The 23,379-nt window shown below is 43.2% G+C and overlaps 1 protein-coding gene across 5 annotated transcripts in view; it reads right to left on the bottom strand.

Annotated features, from left to right (window-relative positions):
* NRG1 (neuregulin 1) overlaps positions 1-22,437 on the bottom strand; it is a 181,823-nt gene extending 159,386 nt beyond the window's left edge. For all 5 annotated transcript variants that reach the window (XM_063421440.1, XM_063421438.1, XM_063421439.1 and 2 more), the window contains exon 1: positions 22,131-22,437. In XM_063421440.1, the coding sequence (XP_063277510.1) occupies positions 22,131-22,350 (220 nt within the window). In that variant the 5' untranslated portion in view covers positions 22,351-22,437. The remainder of the gene's footprint in view (positions 1-22,130) is intronic.
* Positions 22,438-23,379: the final 942 nt, after the last annotated feature.

Raw genomic sequence — 23,379 nt, 5'->3', positions numbered from 1 at the left:
CCAAGCTACCAAGTCAACCTTTTGTCAAGATCTCTCAATGGCCTTAAAATCTATGAGTACTTGAAAAAGACTAAAATGTGTATCAAACAGTTAGTAATTAATTATTTAACACACTAGCCCTTGTGATTGTGGCCACCAGTAGCTACTGTCAAGGAGAAATTGCAGCTTTTATTGTAGAAGAATGACATTCCTTACATAGAAGCCACCAGTGAACCTTGTGGACCAGCTCAAATATATGAAGGGAGCACGCAATGTGTATAATTTATTGAGCCTTATGCCCCAATCTAAAGTCTCCATTAGCAGAACAGCATTTATATGGTAAATTTTAGCTAAAAAGGAGTTGAAGAATAAATTTCACATAAATTCTGAACAGATTGCCAGCAAAAACAATAAAGACGTGGTAAATCAAGTAAAACTTCCTTCCCCCACTCCTTTTTTAAAACTTACAGGTGGTTTTTGTGTGTCACAGTTTTGGATAAAATCACACCCTGAAAATTGATTATATCAATTTTCCAGTATCCAGGGCTTTATTTACTATATGAGAAGAACTGAAGGCCCAGCACAGAACTAAGGTAAAATTTAGGCCCTGTGAAAATAAAATGCTTTGTCATTGATTCGTTACAGCTAGATTTCCACCCCAGAAGATGGAGAAAAGTGCTACAGTTTTACTGAAGGGAAGAAATAGAGACCTTATCTAGATCCAAATTTGTAGGGATCTAATTAAAACATACATCAGTTATATTTAAACCAATGCAAAGTCTCACTGTGAACACATTTAAACTGATTTAAAGCTGATTTATGATTTAAACTCACATTAAAATCAATTCCTTAATAAATTAAGTTGAATCAATAAACTTCTGGATTAAATTAGTCTTAACAGGTCTTTCTAGAGGCAATGCTTTCTCTGCTTCAATAGCATTAAGAAATTTGACTTTAATGACAATGACTTTGTGTGTTAATACTCATATATGCATTCAGCATCCAGGGTAGAAAGACATCAGTGTGATCATAAACTTCTGCACGAAAGGACTAATCATACCAATGTCTTATCCCTTTCTTAGCCTCCATTTTGTTTCATTCTGAGGGAAAGTAACCTTAAGTACAATACAATCATTTTTCTACTACTACTGGAGATTTTTGTATATAATCTTCTGTAGTTTATCTGTTCCATATAATTTCTACTAGAAGTTTATTGTCATTTGTGCAACGGGAAACTTTTCCTTTGCTTTTACTTCCTATCCAAGGCATCAACTTCAGTCATGAATCACGTGGACTGCATACACAGAGCATGGAGCGTAAAATGTGGGGTTTTTGCTGGTGAGAAATTACTGAAGAGCACTAACAGAACAACTTCAAACCAATTTGCAGCAAAGCTGCTTTCACAGAGTCACACTAGACCTCAAACCAGCTCTACAAGTTTGGACAGGTGAGCTGCAAGGAAGGTAGCCATCTACATAATCCTTATTATAATAACAGAACAGGAAGTCTCACACAAGAGTACCCTGACACAACTCCTCAGGAAAAAGTCCATGTTAGGAAAAGTAAGAAGGTTCCTACCCTGTGGTGTTGGTGTCATGCTGCAGTAGCCTGGCAGACTGCTTATCTATTTCTTGGAGAACCAGAAATAAAATAAATTCTCCAGCCTCATCACATGTGACCACTGTGCCTCTCTGAAGCTATCTGAAGTAAATAACTTCAAAATCTGTTAGAGGAGGGGCTGCTCCTTACCAGGCTTAGGAAGGATGCTTTACAAGCTAGATGAGATCAAAAAATTAAAACAGGTTTAAATCTCCCTTTTGGACTATGTACATAGTGTTTGAACTATTTCTTACACAGTGCCAGTTTTTTCCTTCTTTAACTAGTTTTTAAAAAATTCCAAAGAAAAAAAATGCGAACAAAGAAAAAGGAAAAAGAGTAAAAGGAAAAAGGAAAAAGAAAAAAAAAGAAAAAAGAAAAGTAAAAAAAGGAAAAAGAAAAAGCAAAAAGGAAAAAGGAAAAAGAGAAGAAAAAGAGAAAAAGGAAAAAGAGAAAAAGGAAAAAGGAAGAAATAAAAAAGGGAAAAAGAAAAAGGAAAAAAAGAGAGAAAAGAGAAAAAAGATAAAAAAGACAAAAGAGAAAAAAAAAAGAAAAAAGAAAAAACACAACTCCCCAACCAACCAACCCCCAACAACAAAACAAAAGGTCCCCCACAGACCAGTCCTTCATAAACCAAACGAAACCACATTCTCCTAAAAGGATGGTATCATGTCAAATTACAATTTAGATTTTTTCTGGAAATAGCACACAACAGGCAGAATGCATAACTTTCTCCCAACTGTGCTGAACCCTAGGGGGTTGCCAGTCATCTCTTTTGTCCATATTTTCTAGAAGACATGAGAATGAAGCACTTTTTATACAAAAAATATAGATATTGATCCTAAAAGGGTTTCAAAACCAGGGCTTTAGAAGGGAAGTTTATGCAGTCCCAGCAGCAGGACTACCAGGTGTATCAAGTTTCCTGTAAGACTCAGTTCTGCAAGGTGACAAGAAAACAGGTAACAAGGCTGTTTCACAAGAAACCCAGCGACAGGTAGGATTCAGTCCTCGGTACTGTGCAAAAGCTGAGTCTGCTGTTTATTTAAAATAATGTATCCATAACTTTGTCTTTTTTACGGGTTTTTGTTTTTGTTTGGTGTTTGTTTGTTTGTTGGTTTTTTTTTTCCTTTTTTTTTTTTACTTCTGGCTATTCTCTCACAGATTGTTCCACTGAAACAACATGCACATCTCTGCTTAGAAATGCTCATTTCTTCTCTTTTGTTATGAACTGGACGATGATCCAAAGTCCATTGAGCAGACCAGGATTCTCTCTTGGGTCTCACACACTCTTATGTTTGAGCATCACAACAGCCAGAATATTCCCTTAGTAATTACAATCTGGAATCCTACTGACACACTGGAGAGAAGACATACCCCTGGGGAGATGCAGCAACACACAGGCTTAAAACTCCTGTGATAAATGACAAAGAAGTGATACAGCAAACTGCTTCCTGATGGACTGGAACCTGGTCCCAGACATGTCCAAATGTCCATTTCAGTATTTCCTTCTGCAAAATTTGTTCCACACTGCTACGTACATAATAATGAAAGCTGTGACAATGAAAGCCATAAAAGATTGATGGAAGAAGCCAACGAAAAATCACAACAGTATCAGAAAACAATGTTCAGAAAAAAAGAACATAAAGGACAAGTTCACAACACCTGCTGAAATTTAATATCCTGAGTCCCCCTTCTGGCTGCAAAGGGAATTCTATGTAGGAAGCAACAAGCCAGGCACCATTATTGTTGGGAGAAATGGAAACAATCAATAGAGCAAAATACTTTGTAGATGATAAGCATTCTGTTTTCGAAGTACTAACTGATTCTGAATCTGTATCTGGCTTACTGAAAGATGTCATAAAACCCAGTGGCTGAAACATAATAAAAAAACCCCAACAGTATAGTTACACTGAAAGTCTACCATATTTTTCCATTTTAATCACTGTTTCTGGAAAGAATTCAGGGCACACTTTGGACTTTGAAAGACATTCTTTTCAGACCTGAACTTTTTATATACTACTGATTCCATGAGCTTCATGAATTTTCGGTAGTAAACAAACAGACCAAAAACTGAGGAAAAGCAGCATCAAATTAATGTTTTCTTGAAGCCTATGGAACAATCAAGCTATTTGCAAGGAGGAAGAGGAAGTGAGCACACACTATGTGTTCAGAGATTCTCAGGAACAATCCTGACATAAATTGAGAGAGAATAGAGGAAGATCTAAATCCAGCAAATCACCAACAAAGTGATCATCTCCGCTGGAAGTTGTCGTGATTGCGGGGGGAGGTCAATTTTTCCAGGGGGATGTGGGCAGGCCAATCAGTGATCAGCTTTTCTGCTGGCACCTGGATTGGTCACTCAGAGGTTTGGACACGCCTCTGAGGACACAAAGAGTTAAAAGCAGGACTCCAGGGGGGGTTCGGCCTCTCTTTAGATTCCAGTTTCAGCAGAGAGACGTCTCAGGCCTCCTTCCCCCTGCCCAGCCACGAGGCTGGGTGGGGGAGGGGAAACACGTAGTTGGGCTCAGAAAGAAACTTTTCTTAGACATTGATTCTCATGACTGGTGGTTTCGGAGGAGAGAGGGAAGCGGCCTGGGACCGAGATGATAAAGCACGATTGGAAGGAACCCGATGGGCAGAGATTGAAGAGGAGTGGCTTTTGAGCTGGACTTTTCTTGCATAATGTTAGCCATGGACTGAACTTAAGTCTCCTTTGAACATAAACTGCATTTTGGGTAGATACAGCTGCCCCTGCTTTTGCTACAGTGACTGGCACTTGAAGAGTGGAGCGAGCAGAGAAGAGAGGGGGAGGGTGTGGTGGAGCCCTCTGCCCTCAGGGGAGACCTGCTCCTGGAACCTCGGCCCCTGGGGAAAAAGGGGAGAGCTCGGCATGCAAGTATCCTTAAAAGAGCCCTGTATGCAGCTTCAGACTATGGACAGCGGTGAGAGCACTGGACATAGGAAAAAGGAAATGTCCCCTGGCAGACTTCTCCAGGCAGTGCCAGGGGTGACATGGAAACACATAAGGGGTGGACCCGTGTGTTCTGGAGAACAGTCTGTGGTGCGAGAGAGACTCCTCTCTCCCTTGCTGAATTGAAGATTGTTTTTTTTTTTTGAGTGGTGATTGTTTGATCTAAAACCCAAAGGTTTGGTCTGTGAAGAGTAATGTGTGGGGAGTGGAAACTGGGAGAAGAAATGTTCTGAGAAGTTTTTATTTCTGTCTCTGTGTGTGTTTAAGAGTTTTTCTGTCTCTGTTCTTATGTAATGTAATAAAGTTTTAGTGGTTTTTTTTTGTTTTCAAGATTTAAGCCTGCTCTGCTCTGTTCCTGATCACATCCCACAGTAGTTGTTAAGGAAAAAACATATATTCATAGGTGCATTAACATCTGGCCAGTGCCAACCCATGACAGAAGTGCACGGCACCTCCATCTGTAGCCTCTGCAGACCAGTCCAAGGTTGACTGAATACACACCAAACACGAAATATAATCATGGAAGCCAAGGTTTCCATACCAAGAAAGGCAAATAGCTCCAGGGCCAGAGAGGGTACTCTCTCTCACAATATCTTCATCCAAACCTGTCTCAGTAGATAAATAAAAAAGTTTTTAATTTAATTCCTCAGTATTTATCAGTGCTCAGGAGATGGCATTGTTTTTGATAATACCGAGATGTTTGACAGCTGTTTATCCCCATGGCTTCTTTCCTGAGACAAAACATTATTTAAGTAAGCAGAGGAAGCAGTGAATTTAAACAACAGGTTTTAACCATCTTTTTCTTTTCATATACCCTGTTCTTTCTCCAGAAAGAAAAAGAAAAAAAAAAGGAGAAAGTTTGACTCTGGCTTTTAACCCTTATGACACCCTTATTTGTAATTAGGCGTAGCCCTTAATTTCAATTTCCCAAGTTCTGAGGATATTCTATTTCTATAAGAACAATATAAATTCTTACATTTTCAATTTTAGGCTGGAAAACAATGTGTTATCTGATGTATTAGTTATCTTATTGATTATTCTGCAGCGGTATAGATAAAGATCAAAATACAGAAAAAGAAAAGGATTTGGCTTAGCAGAGTCTACCAGACCCTTGAGAGAGGAGAAAAGCAGAAATTTTATTAAAACATGTTTGAATTCAGACTCAACAGGATCACTAAACAACTAAGTACTAAGAGTGACTTTATGAGTCACATTTGAGTAAATGGTCATCACAGCCCGAAAAAAGGAAGTCACCTCAGTTTTAGGCATAGATTGAGAGACAAAAATACCTTTTTCCCCCCGTTTTAAGTCTTGTTCAGCAATTTCACTGTGACTTGGTCATCACATTAAATTAGATGCAAAACACTAGAAAAACCTTTTTGCAATCAGCAAAAATGTAAGTCTAACATTCAAAAAAGATCTCAGGCAAATAACATTTCTAGACATTTGACTTTCCATGTAAGGAAGCTAGTTAGGAGGATGGGATGTGAACTCACAGTACTCTGGTCATTTTACACTCAGCCACCTCAGGTATTGAATATCATACCATATTGACTGACATGGCTTAACTGCATTTTAAATGGGAGTATCATGTTAGAAACTACTGACATGAATGGCCATTCACCCACAATACTGAGTCCAAGTGAATCAGAGAAAGGGACAGAGAGTCCTTCACATCATCATGCAGGCACTCTGCCTAGCAGAACGCTTGTACTGGCTCCCTTCTTATGAAGTGTGACGTGAAATACTGTAAAACTGGATGTCTAGGCAGGGAGTTGTCCATCAGGGCTAACAGTCAAGAAAATCACTCTAAGGCAGGCACGTGGGATGTGGGAGGACAATACAGCTCAGGAATAAAAGACATTGCCCTTAGTAGAAGTCACAGTAGACTTGTGATGGAATAGCTGCACAGGGACTGTTTGGAATAGGAACAGAAAATAAGCAAGAAAAATGCAACAAAACCTCAAAATCAGCATAGTTTTCTCCCCAAGCCCCAAGATTCATTTCTATGCAGACACAAAACCTATATCAAGACATGACAAATGCTGTGTAATGTGATTACTCCACTCTCCCACATATCCCAGGTATCCTGGGCAAAAGGGTTCTCAGCACAGCACTGCTGCGTCTGGATGAGGACTCAATTTCTGGCCATTTTCCTTGCAAACTGTTACCTGATCTTCAGCAATGTTTTTGCACGGCCTGTCTTAAAGCACTTTTCTTCCCCTCCTGACACAAAGGGCTAGTCTCAGTACAGCCTGTACTGAGGGGTCCAGACAAGTCCGTTTGTACCCCAAGTGCCCACAAGATGCATGAATGTGGCACAGTGCAGCATGATGGACAGAGAAGCAAGGGCAGGCAGGGGACATATGTGAGGAATTACTAAGGATTTACTGAAGGTGTGCATTTTTCTTGGATTAGTTAAATCCAATAAAATGTTGAAGTGAAAATGTCTCTTCCAAATTTGTGTGGCTTTGGTATAATTCACACAGAACGATTAATCTCTGAACAGAAGCCTCCACCCCGGGCCTTCCCACAGTTGAACACATTTACTTTAAATGTTAATATTTTGAGTACCTTGCCTAGACTATCTGTAGGACTGATCACCTAGAGGGTCTGTGCAAAGCAACCATTTGGCCACAAATTCACAGTTTAGCTGACTAATTTACTCTTACAGACAAGCAATTGTTTTGGCATGAAAGCCTGATCAACTAAATCCTATCCCTCTCTTAAATGCTTATTCAAAGTTGTTCTGTGGCCCATGACACACCACAAGGGTTCTGGCTCCCAGCTCTAAAATAATTAGCCTGGGGAAATTAAAGAGTGCTCTCTGCACACCTGTGGCTGGCTGCGCTCCCCTGCCTGACAGCGGTGCCTCTCCCACACCGACGCACGCCGGCTGGGAGCACGGCTCCCAGGGCTGCTGTGCCCAGGATGCAGCCTCCCAGAAACCCCTCAGGGGGAACCCTGCTGTTTCTCATGGAGCCGAATGGAACCACTGGTTTGGCAAAGAAGCTGCTCATGAGGGTCTCCACTTGGAAGATTTATATTTTAAACAGGCAACAGCTAATATCAAGAGGGAACAGATCCATTACCAGCAAGTCATTTCCAAGCAGCTAGTAACTGTTTCCCTACCCACCAGATCTTAGGATGCATTTTCAGGTTTAAACATAACATATACATTGCTAATAGCGGAAACATCTGGGGTTTATTATAACACCACTTTGCTAGCCTTGGGCATTGTACAACTCCCGCAGGCCACGGTTCACCCTTGACCTGCCAAAGACGATTACTGTACTCAGGCAACTTCCCCTGCTCCACAGCTGCTTGCCTTCCCCTCCCCTCTGTCAATACTCACCAATGCTATCATTACAGCTACCATCCTAGAACGGCCATCAGAAACTCGGGTTGCCATGGTCACTGCATGGCAACAGCGCGGCTAAGCAGGCGAGGAAAAGATGATGAAGGTGGTCAGTGAAGTCATTTTGCTTGCTAACCCCAGGGGAAGTAGGGCTGCCCAACACCATCTGTATCGACAGCCTTTCTTCCTTCTCCTGCAAGGCCACCTTCCTTCTCTTTTCCATTCATTCCACCCTTGTTGCCGGTCAGTCACATCTCAGTTTCCCCCCCTTCCCAACTTCCAGTCTCCCACTGAGCCAAAAGTGACTGTGCCTCTCCCCTACTCTTCCTGCAGCCTTATCTCCCCAATATATCTTGCTCCCCAAGTTCTCTGCTCTCACTTTCCTCTCTCCTGTTTTAGGTCTCCACCAACGACCTCTCTATTCACTCATTTCCCCACTGCTCAATGTCCAGCTCCACAAATCCCAGTCCTGTCCCTGCTTTTCCAACACTTCTCTCATCCCTTTGAACATAGTCGCAACCTGATTTGTTGCTGTCTTTGGGTAACATCTCACATGTAATATCACAGTAGCACTGCAGGCTGGGCGTCTGGTTTCCCCTGGTGAGGGCTAGAAACTTATCCTGGGCTCATCAGCATTTTAGGGCTGTTGGTGCAAGGACAGACTTTTGCTGAACTAATGCAAAGTGTGAACCTGAAGTACTTCCGTTACACTCTGGTGAGGACACACTTTCAGAAATAATGTGAACTTAATTCTCTCTGGTTTATAGCTAAAAATAATTAAAAAAGCAAGTGGTGATCCAATATGACTTAATGTGTGCGCTTTAAAATCTCATTTGGATGAGTTTTCCAGGTGTCCCTGTGTAAGCAGACCACTGACCACAGACTCTTGACTTCCAAGCTGTTTTTGCCTGCATTTGATTCTCCCTGCTGAATGCCTGAACAAGTGGGTAGGGGAGCAATGCTCAGTGGTTCTGTTCAGAAATACAGCAGAAATAAAATACAACCTGTGTTCCAGAAGCTCTGTCTGCTGCACAGCAGACCCAGCAGCCTCCCAACCAAGCCATGACCAATTGCCCCCCTGTTTACAGCTTACAGGAAAATAATGCCCTTTCATAGGAACTTTTGGTTACAAGAAGCCTCTCTGAGAGATAACAACCATTTCAGCAACAGTATGTACATTTGCAGAGTGCTACAAAGCCTCTCTGCCACCCCATCTTGATGAAAGCCTACTGACTGATGCTACACCCTGGCCCTGGGAATTCACATGCTGATTACTGGAGCAGTGCCCCTCCTCTCCCCCTTCTCTGCAACGTAGAGGTAAATCTATGAAAATAAACATCAGAAATGTATTGCCTTTAAAAGGTTTTATTACTCAGTAGTCTGGTAAAATCCCATTTCTTAGGAAAAATTACATGTAGCATTATCTTATTTTTTTTTATTTCTTAATTTGTTAAGTTCAATCTACTAATCAATTTAAATATCATCCTAGAATTATGCTATGGTAAAACAAATGCACATTTAGAGAATAAATGGAATTGATTATCTTCTGGAATAAAAGGCCTTACTAAATGACGTACTTAAATATAAACCCCCAATCCCTCTCTGAAGAAGCACCTGGTAATTCATTTTTTGGATCAAATTGCAACTCCACAGAAACTTTATGACCTCATGTGGTCTTTCCACCCCCACGTTCCTACCTAGAAACATTATATACAGTATGCTCCAGGCAAGAACTGAGTTAGAAATGCGGATGGTGGTTCTGGGGAAAGAGATATAGCAGACACAGGACAGAAGCAGAGCACTGAGAACATGGGAAATAGACAACTGCTTAAGGAAGGTGCCCTGAGATGCTGGTAGAGTCATTCCTAGTCAATCCTGGTGTATCCTCCCCTCCTGTTCAAAAAACCCTCCACACCCAGTAATTTGTCAAGCAGGCCCACATGTTCATCCTTCACTTCATCCTCAAGCATATTTTGTCACATATAAAAATGACCATTCTGATCACATAAAAACCTAGGCTAGCCTAGTATTCCATCTTCAGCTACAGCTGATTATGGATGACAGGAAAAAAAAGTAACCAACAATGATTGGCTGTGCTGCCCTTGAACATAGTAAAGACCTACAGGTCAGCTATCTGCAGTGGAAGCAGGGAAGATATTTGGGAGTGTTTGTGGTGTGATGCAGATTCAAAACCTGCCTCTTGTTCCTCTGGTGGAGCTTGGAGGTGGACAGAAACCTCGATACGCTTCTAGTCAGGGCTGGGGTCTGGTGAGGTGGGGCTTTCCATCACTGGAACAGTGATGACAACCCTCCAGCAATCTCACTGGACAGACACATGCCCTGTTGATGGTCAGGAGAAGATGTGCAAACACTGTGAGGGTAATCCTGTCTTATGCTTTTTATCTTATCTACTGCCCGGTTTAGAGCCACCAGTCACCATGGTTTTTTGAATGGAAACAGCCTCACAAACTAATTTCAGTTCTAAATACCTCAAGTTGTTCCTTATCCCTCAGCTCCAAAGTGATTTATAGGTCTTATTTGAGCCTGAAGTCTTTGGCACTAATCTGAAATGAAGTGAGCTTTGCCATGACACTGGTAGTGAAAAACTTAATGAAATGTGCCATGAAACAAGGGAATTCTGAGGCCACTTGGTATTTCTTTAATCCGTTAAGGGAGTTGTTAACCAACTGCAGCTTTAAAAAAAAAAATCAAAGTGAACTCACTTCTTTGGACATTTTTATACTTCTTTGATCAGCCATGGTGAGATTTCTGCTTTTCCACATAAAGCTTATTTCCCTGCTTTATCAAAAGAAGATGCATTTGTTCCTCTCTACAACATTAATACAGAATTAGAAGGGTTATTTGGGAAAATATACTGCTCCTCACAGAGGCTTTCAGTTCTATTCTTTAAGAAAAGCAGTGTTTTCAAAATTTGTGCCATCCAGCTGTTGGCATATTTCACAGGACTGCTCCCCAAGGACGTCTTTCCAGGAGCTCCATCATTTTTATGGAACTGTGAGTTAAAAATGTCTTAGAAAAGAAGTCTTGTCTTTTCTTGACACTTCCCCAGTGGATAAATTCTGTGTTATAATATAGGTCTAGGAGGTTTTGAAACTCAAATCAACTATACTCTTGCTGCAATTGTGATGGACTGGAGTGCACGTGTATGCACAAGTCCACATATGTGTTTACACTAATATTGCTCTAACAGGACTCTGGGGAAAAAAAAATTAAGAGTTTGCCTTCTCTTTGTGAAAGCTAAGTAGTTTAGAATAGAATGGGTAAAACCTATCACCTTGCTGTTATACAGAGGGTAAGAGGGAAAAGATGCCAGAACAATTCCTAATGTACAGGTATGTGATTTCACACATCAGATGAGTTAACCATAACCTCGACAGTAAACATTAGACATTCAATGTAATTATCTTTCTCTGCCTGTTATTTCTTGGTCAGCAGACATGTTACAGTGCCTTATATCAATTTCTTACATTAACAGTTTTTGTGGGACAGAAGTCCTCCTATCATTCTCAGTTTAAATAATTTGCAGTATCTTTAACTGTATTTTTACCTAGACCTTTTGGGATTTGCCAAAGGACACCTAGGATGGCCTGCTTAGAGTTTAAGATATACGATATCTTACAGAAATCATAAGATATATGGTTATCTGTGTAGGGTGAGAGAAGGGAAAACATAGCCCTAGGCAAACAGCCCAAGCTAGTTCCACTTACCAGAGTGGTTAGGGAAAGTGCTTAAGCTTAAGTCTGTAAATACTCCCAGTGATGTTCAGGATGTTTCAATGCATTTCTTAAAGGTCAACTTGTAGTTAAGTAAGCTGGAAGATAATTTTCCTTTCCGGGATTAGGTGTGGACACAACAGAGTGATTGATACACAGACATGGTGCCCTCAGAATTGCCTGTAACGGGTAAGAGGGATTGGATAAAACTTGCTCCTGGTGACTTTGATGCAAATGCCCAGAGGAAAAAAACCTTTCATCACAGACTTAAGTGGGAGAAAAGCCATGAGCAAATCAAAGACAGCAGCAGCAAAATCATCTGTGCAGTTGAGAGGGAACATCAGGCAGAGCAGTGGACATCATCTCTCCTACCCATTACATGTCCTCCTGCCATTTCATCTCATTTTCATGTTGTTTCCCTCTTGTCAGTGTCATGGAGGTACCTTCAGCTCACTGTGGCAGCAATCACGTGACACAGCTTGTCACTGGAGACAAGCCTGACCTTTTGGAAACTCAAAGGGAAACAGACACTAAGAACTGTGTCTAAAAGTAAAACTAAAATCCTGGACAGAAGAAGAGCTATATAAACCTAGCAGCTTACTTCAGCTTTAATGGCACTTGCATTCAAAATCAACTTGAGGAAAAATCATGGAAGCCTAGAATGAACCATGAGAAGCATTTAAAAATCCACCCTTGGACTAAGCAATCCTCAGCCATCTTTGGTGTCCTGGGAATCCATCTCCATACCTCCCCTCAAGAGGAAGCAATGTCATTGGCAGCAGCTGTGCAATTAATTCCATACCTTCAAAACAAAATGCCTAGATGAAGCTACTTCACTCTCAACATCTCTTAGAAGTTACATCCCTTCCCTGGGTCTTTTTTTTTTGTGGACTGAATTGACATTCTCTTAACAACAAGATTTGCCTTCATCCTGCTGTTAGGTATAACTCATACTGCAGCCAAATAATTGGCTCCCCTCATGCAATCTGCCTAGAAATTGGATTGTTCCAGGCCTGGAAACTGGTCTGATTATTTCTATCATTTTCTATCAGCTGATTATTTTCTATCATTTCTATCAGCTTCTGAGAGTCATGTGTGAGCTGAAAAAGGGATAAGAAAAGAAAATTTGGGTATGGAATCAAGAACACTGGCTGCTGAGACCAGTGGGTTCTGGCATTTATGTAACTGACCTGAGACTCAAGAGGCACCTTGCAGCTAGAATGAGGCATGAAGATAGGATTGTCCCTACAAAAAGGTTCCTCACCCAGATGAGGTAGTCTTCACTCTGAGGACAGGCTGGGATGGGAGACATCTTCACTCACAGGTGGGAAAAATAACCAAGGCATATCAATGCCAAATAACCTAAGAATGGACCTGAGTTAACAGGACAGTTATCTATTTTAAATCCCTCTCTCTGACCTTGTTTCAAAAACCTTCCTGCTCTCGCTTCAGTTTGTTGTTATTGCTATGAAATAGTTTTCCAATTTCTGACCCTGGTGGCAGTTCATAAAGCCAGGAAAACCCGTGTTTAACATCAGTTTCAGTCTGGTTGATAATCAGTTTATTTTTTTCCACAGTTCATCTTATCATCCAGCATTTCCACTTAGCCTTTTGTACATTTGCAGTACCTTCTCACATGCTATGAGCTACATCCTTAAGTAGAAGTTGCATTTAAATCAAAATATACTAAGAAAAAAGATTGGGCTAGGACTGCTGGAATCTACAACACTAAGTCTGGCTCAGAATGTCTGTCAGACTAGAACCTTACAACAGAAAAAAACCTCACCCAGTAATTTCTGAATTCATCCCATACTTTTTGGTACAACTATAGCCCATCTTTGAAAAATTAAGCCAATCCTCATCTCAAATGCTATGAGGAACAGAAATCCTCCATATGCCCACACAAGTTCTTTCACTGCACAACTGCCTTGACTTTTAAAAACACTGCCTTCTAACTAACCCCACAAGTGCTCTAGCAGCTGCATTAGTCCTCTAGAGCTTGACAGTGAACACACTCTTTACAGGGCAGTTTCTACTTCTGCATTTCCAGTCCACTCTTTCCAAGAACAGAGTCAACTAGCAGCCACTATGTTTTCAGGTTTGTTTTTCAAAGGCTTAGCTAACTTGTCCTAGTGTAACTTCTCCTGAGATGATCAGGACACTGCTCTAAAGCTGGCATGGATCATTGCAAAAGTACAGCAGAGGGCAGAAACAAGAAGGAGGCACTGGCTGCCCTGGGACACCAGTTTTTACAGGTCATATTGTTCCCATTGAAATGGGGAAGCTCTGCATGGGAGGTTTCTCTTTCATTCTTGCAAAGGTACATACTGCCCTTGGAAGCAGCCTGCTGGAAAACTTTTCTAATAAAACCTTTTCTCTGAGGGTTTCTCAAATCCTGCCAGTGACTCTCCCTGAACCTGCAGGTCTGGCACAATGGCACATCTTCTTTGGCATCTTCTCTGATGCCCTTCATCCTCATGTTCACCCTGTGGAAACAGCTGCTGCCATAGGGCTGGCTGCATAGTTCCAGTGGGATAGCAATATGCCTGCAACCTAAAAGACCACTCCTCTTTCTATCTCCCCTGAAGCGCTCTCCAGGAAACTTATTTTCACAAAGGGAAAGGAATCTTTCTGATATTTAAAAAAAAAAAAAAAAAAAAAAAAAAAAAAAAAAAAAAAAAAAGCAAGTGATAAGTTTGTGATACCCATATGTTATGGCCATGTGTTAGAAACCAGGGTGGCTTGAAGGAAGAGGTTAGACTCAGCATCAGGAGACTCTGGTTTCTGTGATCAGACTGATCTGTTGTGATCTTAGACATGCAAAGACTGTATGATTCTGGGCAATGGCAGCTTGTTCCACAGAGGGTGGTTTGAAGGACAGAGATTTCAGCTAGACTCAATGACTGTGAGGACACAAGCATCACCAGCTTATTTGGTGCAATTCGAGACGATATGCAAAGATATGTTCACAGTAACAGAGCCACCCAGTCCAAATATAGTACAATAACTCAGAGTAGTTTTCAGTGCTGTTTTGTACACAGGTGTGAAGTTAATATTAATGCCATTAATATGACATTATAGAACAGGCCCTTTTTTCTCTTGTCTAAGTCCAATGGACTTCCCCAAAGGGAAACTTAATAGAGTATAACTGTAGAAACCAACAGTCCCACTAAAACGTCACACCTGCATGTGCTCACACACACACAGACACACAAAGTCTCCCAATATTGGATTTAGAATTTACCTGTTCTCACAAATGGCAGTGATAACAACCCCCACCTATCATCTCCACAACTGGATGTTACTAGGGACTCTCTTTAGTCACCTTAAGTAGGCATTCATGCTTTGGTGACTGTCTTCAAAGGGATTAACCATTAGCCATAGGACATGGCATGTGGTTGATTCAAGGGTGAAATGAAAGCTGTTAATGGAGGAGAAAGGCATTGAGCAAGGTGCAGCCCTGACCTGGATTCCCCATGCTTACAGAGGTGGAAGGACCATCAGCTTATAAAACCTGAGGAAAAGATGCACAGAGAGAATGAGTAAAGGCTCCCAAGTGAACTGTCAGAAGTGGATTAACATCTCCCTCCTCCTCCCTGACCCATGAAGCCTGTGGACTTGGTTGTCAGAGCTAGGATTCAAATGGCCCATAGTGAACAAACTACATAACACGGTCAATTTCTCCCCAAATCTAATGCTCCCACAGAAAATTAAAGAACCAGAAACACAAAACCAGACACAGGTAGTATTCTGTGCATAAATGAAAAACTAGCAGTTACCTCAGACAGGAGGTTATGTTGAAGATCTCTATCAGTCCCTGATGAAATATCTCGCTTTACTTTTCTTTTATTGTGGTGGGGTTTTTTTTCCTTCATTAATAAAAATAGAGCAGATGGGATGGACAGGAAAAAGGGTGGAAAAGAAGGAAAAGGATGAAGGGATAACACAGAAGAAAAAAAGATGGAGAAAAGAAAGGAAGGAGAAAGAAAAGTATGGAAGAAGAATAAAAAGGCATGCATAAAAGGACAGGAGAACAGATGGATGGAAAAGAAAGGGAAGAAAGAAGGGAAAGAGAAAAAGGAAAAATGAAGGGAAGAAGAAGGATAGAGGAAGTGTGGCAGGAAAGGAAGAAGCAAGAGAATGAACAAAAAGAAAAGCATCCCTGTGACCTCACACTAGACGATTTCATGCTCATATGGCATGCGATCAGAGCAGAGTATTTTTCAGGACCAAAGTCTTCCTCACAGCTTCTCTACCTGTTTACCGCACATCCCCTGACCTTCAACACCACACAGCAACCTGAACAATCCGCAGCTGAGCCATCCCCTGAGGGCGGTGGAGCGCCGAGGGCTCGGCTCGGTGCGGCCGCGGGCAGCCGCGCTCCCGCCGCACCCCCTCGCGGCCGCCGCGGGCAGCGCCGGCCAAACCCGCACCCCTCCTCCAGCCCCGCTTGCCCTCCCTGCGGGCTCTTTCCCCCTTCCACTGCTAGTTCGATTGTTTTCTTTATTTCTAAAGCAGCGCTTTCTTGGAGGCCTCCGCATGCAAGCACCGCAATCTGTCTCTTTTCTCCGCTGTGCTGCCCCTGCAGCGCTGCTGCCGCTGCATCCCCGGCGCCGGCACCGCAACCCTCCCCATGCCAGCCTGCCACTGCAGGTTTTCTAGACCTGCAACGAGACCCCTTCTCCCGCCGAACCCAGGGCTCCGTGTACTTGAGGCAGCAACTGAGGGTTAACTCAACCACCTCAAGCACATTCGAGCAGCTCTTTGCACAGCTAGAATGACTCATACAAAATACTGACACTTGGTTTGTTTCCTTGTATCATAACGGAACACGATAAACTATCAGTACTGTTAAAGGCACATTCACTCTTGTTACTTTTGGAATGTTAGCAAAACACTGATTTGGTAAGAATTCATAGCACTTCCAGATCCTGACACTCTGAGACACAATTGTTCTCCACTGTTTTGCTTTTGGTTATAGCCACCTGCCTCAAAGGGCTATCAGATGCTTGTAGATAGATTGAAAATGGGGAGGTAAGAGAAGGGAGATGCTTGGAAGAAAGTTTTCCACAGCTGCACATTTAACTCGCCTTACATTAAGAATAACACATTGCCACTTAAGCGCCTAAAGTCAGATGAGCTGTCGAAGATCCTCTATGGCTAGGCATTCACAAACCAAGCACCCAAAAAGTTTTTGTGAAACCTAGGTGACTCTGATTCAAAGAGGAGATGCAAAATGAGCTGCCTCAAATGGTGAGTGCTGAAGTATTCTGAAATATCAGCTGCATAGGATCTTCCTTCTTTTTTACTTATCAGTGCGGTTTCAAACTGCCTCATTCAACCTTTTTGTCCCTGTTTTTTCAGTTACCGCCGTTTCAGAAATCTGAGAAGCCCACAATCACAAATAGACAAACTCAGATTTAAGAGTTAGCTCACAAGCTTTGCCAAAGGTTAAAGTTTTAAAATTTGTGCATAGCTTAGCAGGCTTTGGCATTTCTACATGAAAGATAAAAATTTTGTTCAGCCTTCTCCAGCCATCAATATTTGCACAAAGTTCAGAACAGTTTCTGGATTTATTTCACTGGGGAATGTCTTTCTATACACATGCAGTATTTACTGGACAACTGTACTGCTATGTTCTCACCATTCTGTTTGCATTCCCATGGCAGCAGTCAAGTAGTACTTGTAGTGTTAATTCAAAAAAGTTTGAATGGTGACTAATCTCGTTTATTCAAAAAAGCATGAACGCACTCGCATGCTTTTTATAGGATTCACTCTCAAAATTGCTCTGAAGATTGTGTGGAATGTTTGGAGAACGCAGGCATTGCACACAGGTAGAGAGGCTTTCCTCACAGAAAAATGTACAATCATACCAGCAACACATAAATATTTTGGATTGGAAGCACCAAAAGGAGTTGTCACCCCTCCCAAGCAATGGTTTATCTCTAGATGTGGACTAGTTTTATCAGAAATCGCAGTTTTCATTCCATCTCCTAGACTCTTGCATTCAATTCATGTTGAAACAGTGATCAATCTTCTGATATCTCTTTATGATACTGAACACCTATTTAAACTTAGCAACTCCCAGACTGAGCTCTAATCCTCCAACCAAGCTCTCACCTGCAGCTTGGTCTTCAATATGATCAAAACCATTTCTTCCTCTGACTACCAGGATACAGTCAAAGGTTCTGCTCAGCCACACTCACCTCTTCTGAACTTTGTGCTGTTTATTCTATCAAGCAGTCTCCAAGCTCTGGCATTTTATCTAATTCTAAATTAAACTCACCAGGAGATACTTAATTTCTAAGTCAATGACCACAGCCTCTCTACTTCAGGCTCTGTTAGTGTAGATGTGTTCAGAACAATGTTGCTGAGGTCACTTCACTGAAATGATGACTGAGACCCATTTGATGCTCTTCCCTCTTCCTTCTCTGTGTTTTGGCACCAGATGCTTTTGAAGCCTCGGTCTTCTTATCACTAGAGAATGACTGACAAAACCCAAGACCACAGTTTGCACCACTATGAAGTCTCCACACACATCAAGGTGTTTTCCTTAGAAAGGCTTCATATCTTCTCACACTTTGTCCTTCAAGCCTAGCAATCTCACCCTGGCCTTCTCTGCTAAGCAGAACCACCTGAAAACTCACACTCTCCAAGATTTCTGGGCTGATGTACTGGTACCCCCACCTTACAGACAAAAACACAGCTTCCACAGAGGGATTTTTCCAGGGCCGACTCCCTTGTCTTAGTGTGCCAGCCCCACGTTGTGCAGTCCAGCACTAAAGTTGGGTAGGCAGAAGGTTGGGCTGACACAGGGTCAAGGGCCTGTTCCCAGCCCCTGTGTTCTTGCTCTAACAGCACCTTAAATCAGGAGCGGTGCCTGTGTGAGGGGCAAGTTTTGAGACCTTGGTGCCCAACCTCAGCTTTCCTGCATAAGCTTTCTCTGCTCAGGCTGGAAGTATTTTCAGAGTGCTGACAGTGCCCTAGGAAGCCCTGCTGGCAGATTTGTTGAGCCTGTCTGCACACTCAGTTGGCATGGCAGTTCAGTGACATAACTTGGAGAAAAGTTGTAAGCTTTTCTCCATTTATAATACTCTGTGTTCAGTTTTCCATGCCTTGTATTTATCATGGTCCAGAGTGCCCTGCTAAAGGAAGATATAGTCACTCCAGTTTTGACACAAGCCAGACAGTACCAGTTTATTCAAGACCACTTGTAGCAAGGGGGAGTAAATGCTCTAAATAATTTTAGTGACAGAGAAATCATAGCAACATGAACTTCCCCAAGCTTTTTAACAGAGCCCAGACTTCACCTAGGGAATGGTAAACATGAAGTTTTTTATCTGTGTTACCACTGTGCAGGTGAGCCAAGAAGGCCAAACCTCCTTCTTTTTTTTTTTTTTTCCCCCAATAACTTTTTCTTCTCCAATAGCAGTTCTGGAGTTTCTGGGTAAGTTATGACAGAATATGAAAGATTTTCTCATACCCTTTCTTCCCAATTAATAAAGCTAATTCTCAACCCATTGAGAAGTCAGCAGTGCTTCCAGATCCAGGATTGAAGTGCATATGATATACTTTGACAGCCAAAAGCCAACTAAGTTGCAAGAAGCATGGTCAGAAAAAACCACCGCACTAAACAAAAAGCTGAACACCTCCTAAGGATTTCTGTGCTAGTGCGAGATCTTAAAACTGAGGACTGTCTGCAAGTTACTGTTCTTCATAAGGAAGACTATAAGTGGATGAAACTCCTTGTAGAGGAAAAGATAATTCTTGACATAATTCAACCAAGGAAAGCAGGTAACTAGATGCAAAACTGTTTCATAACCTCTCAGACTGCACACCCTAAACACACCAAATGATAACAGGTATGGCTGCAAAACTGTATTAGCAAAAACGAAAACTGTAGTCCTATCAAAGTCAGGCCTTTATAGTGTCCCCAGTAAGTCCTGTAATCAACATGAGTAGATTAGTAATTAATTCAAACTCTAATATGCTTGAACAGAGAGAATAAAAGCTCATGGTTTGAAATGCAAAATTGGTCTCTTGTTACATTTTACATTAACCACTCTTTCTGTTCTTTCTCTTCTAAGTATCAGTTCTAGGTCTAAATGTCCCCCAAACCTGATAATACCCTTAAGTAAAGATTAGATAAAATCTGTGTTACATTTCCAGTGTGACATTATCTGATTCTGAGTCAAATTTACAGTCATGCGTTATGCTGTATTTCATTTTCCCATTAAACAGACTACAGGGATTAGCTACACATGTGAACTACCCTGCCACATACACTCATCTTAGAAGGAATAGGATTTTTATTACATAAGATAGAAGAATGTTCATTTCTTGCCCACACAGGAAATTTTTTGACTAGTAATGTCAGGTATGGATGAAGGCGGTACTCTTTCATACCTATAAAAACATACTGGTGCTTTGGAGACCTGAGGTAAGCACTTGCCAGAAAAGTGGATTATTTCTGGTTCAAACACTGACATATTTTGGCTTAGTAAAGACTTAGCCTTCTGGAGTTTTAGCAAAGCCTTGGGAACTGGCATGATCTGAATCCTGCCCTGATGAACCTCAATCAACATTTGCTACCCTTTGGATCTCCAGGTAAAACTCTCACCATAGCAGACATAATCAGACCACCAGAAGTGAGAATTAACCAGAATTAGAATTAATCACCAGAATTAGTGAGAATTAACTTAGACACCTAAACTTAAGGTGCTATTTACCTGTATGGATTTTTCTGTTATTCTAGCTCCCCTCTACAGAGAAAGAAGACCATCTTCCCAAAAATCTCTGCTTAGTTTAGAAGCTGATTTGGTTGGATTACGCAAAAAATATGCTCTCTGGTTCACAGCTACTTTCACTGCTCCCTCAGCACCCTGCTCCGCTACAAAAGCAAAACTGCACAACAGGACAAAGAAATCTCTCCTACATGAATGGGATGGGATGCTATAAAACTCTGAGCTGCACAGTGAGAAAATGTGTTTCTCCTTTACAGATCTTTCCTATCACAAATTGTCCAGCTTGTCACAGTCTTCCTGTTTTTGTCAGCCACAAAAACAAACAAAAAGCCCCACAAACACTTCAAATAGCCCAGATGTCACAGATAAGTTTGCCAGAGGTTTTAATGTTTTAATGTCAGAGGTGGTTAGTTTTAGCAGGAGATGCTTAAATGCTTGAACAGTGTAACAGCATTATAAAAATCTGGTGCAAAACAAGTGTTTTGTCTCTATCTCGGCATACATGGAAAACCTCCTCTGCTGTACCTGAAACTTGTTTACAGACACTGCTGGGCAGAACCTGGGTGAGCTGTGTCTCCAAACAACCTAGAGAAGAGGATGCATTGGGCAGTGCTAGTTTGTAAGAATTAGTAGCCCAAAGAGATATCTGCTGCTGCTGAATCACACATATCCTCCCTGAGGGCTGATGATTGAAGTCAAGAGCAGCACTAGGTTGGCCATAATGAAAAATTAACGTAGGTATATTTTAGAAAGTTTTACCCTACTGGGCTTTATGTTATTTTGGTTGTTTGGACAGGAAAACAACATAAAGGGCGAAAATACACAACCAATCAAAAAACTCAAAACCAAACCACAGGCAACTGACCATTTCCCCCATGCTTATTTTAAAACAATTTCTCAAAAAACCGCAAAGAATTCAAAGACATTGGTGATCAACAACTGCAGCTGTACATTGCTGTTGCAAAAAGCGAAAAGCATCCATAGATACAGCTAGGCTTTCTGCTAAACTATATGGCATAACACAAGGTCTCTAGGAAAAGCATCATGCCCTCATATGTGTTTGTACAGCACTAGGAGTCCTGATCCTGACTGAGGCTTTGGCTGACAGAGATAAGTAACTATGGGGAAGGGGCAGCTGCGTCCCTTCCTTTGGGTCCTGCTTCTGGACACCTACGGAGGACAAGGGTATCACTGGCATGAATTCTTGTGCTTAATAGTGAGGAGGCATGAGAGCAACAACACGTGCTGCCAAGTGAGCGAAATGTCCTCTCTGATCATCCCTGAGTAAATAGCTGCAAGTTTAGACAAAATACCCCATATGAAAGTTGGCCATCTGTTCAACTACGCTAAGTGATTTCTGAGGGAAGGAAGGGACAGAAAATGTGTTTTGTAACAGGAGAGATAGACTCACTCCCTCCAAAAAACGGAGGAGGGGGGATGGTGGTGGTGGTGGGAAAGAATATGAAGAAAGCAACAGCTGACCGAGAGCCTCTCAGGATTTCGGGACCCGCGGAGGGAAACAGGGCAGCAGACCGAACCGTGGTCGCACAGCCGAGGGCTCCCGGCAGCGCCGCCGCCTGCGCCGCTCCGGGAGCTCTGCGAGCAGCCGCCGCGGGACGCGGAGGCTCCGCCGATGCGGGCAGGCGGCAGCGGGCGCCGGGGATGTGCCCGCTGCGTGCGGACCTGCGGCCGCGGAACGGCGCGGAAGGTCGGCGCGGGGCAGCCCCCACACCTGCCGACGGGCTTACCTGTGGTGGACCTGGGCGCCTCGCCCTCCTCTGGCGGAGCGGGCTTCTTGCCGGCCCCCTTGCCTTTCCTGCCCTTCCTGCCGTTGCCAGATTTTTTCTTCTCGGCCATCCCGGCTCCGGCCGGCACCGCGCTCCCCGCTGCCTCCGCCATCCCCGCGGTCACCCCCTCTGCCGCCACCGCCGCCGCTGTCGGCTCCCGGAGCGCCCGAGGCTCTAGCATCGCTCTTGCCTGCCGCTGGGACTTGCAGCCGCGAGTTCCTTGGAAGTTTTCAGAAACTCCTCTTCGGGCCTTTTTTTTTTTCCTTTCACCCCCCTCCCTCCTTCTCCACCCCCTTTCCCCCCCTCCCCCCGTTTTCCTTTCTTCACTACTACTACTAATAAACTCCAGCCCAAAACCACACCCCCTCGGCACACGCCTCACTAACGCCCGCCCCGGGCACCCCTCGCCTGCTCTCGGGAGGAGCCTGCACGGCCCCCAGGGTGCGGGGCGGCCTCGGCCCTGGCCCCAGCCCCAGCCCCAGGGAGAGCGCAGGCACCGCGGCCCCAGCGGGGCGGGGCGGGCAGGGGCCGGGCAGGGCAGGACGGGGCGGTGTTCCAGCCTGGGGCCGCCCCACCGGCCAACACCGCCCGGGGCGCGCAGAGGGGAGAGGTCGGGCCCCCCCTCCGGCGGTCAGGGTGGCCCCCGCGCGGGATGGGAGAAAGCGGGCGGTGGGTGCCGTATTCATCAGGGTGCCACTTAGGCACCTGCCTAAACTGGGGTTTCCGCTTAACCTGCGAGGTTACTAGCAGTGCCGCCTCCACCCCGGCGGCGGTGGATGCTAAGGGACGGAGGGTCTGCGAGACTAGCGTGCGCTCCCGCACCTGCTGATTTGCAAGGAGGTCCTGTCCCAGGAAGGTCTCACTGTTCTCAGCGTGGGTCCGTATCTAATTTGGTACCTTCTCATGGCGCTGGTCGGGGAACCACCCGTTCTCACAACCAAGGGGTTGGTCAGGTAAAGCCTTGCTGCATTCCACAGACAAAACTGCACCCAATACAGCCATACCCAAGACAGCTGTGAAGTTACTGATAGCAGTGTAAATGCACCAAACCGAACGACACCATCAGCTGGAAAACTTCAGGAATCTGTGTATAATTGTTCAGCTAACCTGAGCCATAGTCCTTGCTAGTAGAGATAACTATTACCCATAGGACTTGCACTTACGCATTATTGCGTGGGAAATACAATACTCAGAAGTTATCAAAAAGATC

Source organism: Prinia subflava, chromosome Z (assembly GCF_021018805.1).
Source record: "Prinia subflava isolate CZ2003 ecotype Zambia chromosome Z, Cam_Psub_1.2, whole genome shotgun sequence".
Taxonomy (NCBI): domain Eukaryota; kingdom Metazoa; phylum Chordata; class Aves; order Passeriformes; family Cisticolidae; genus Prinia; species Prinia subflava.
The sequence above is the reverse complement of the archived record's forward strand: the minus strand, read 5'-3'. Positions and strand labels throughout refer to the sequence as shown.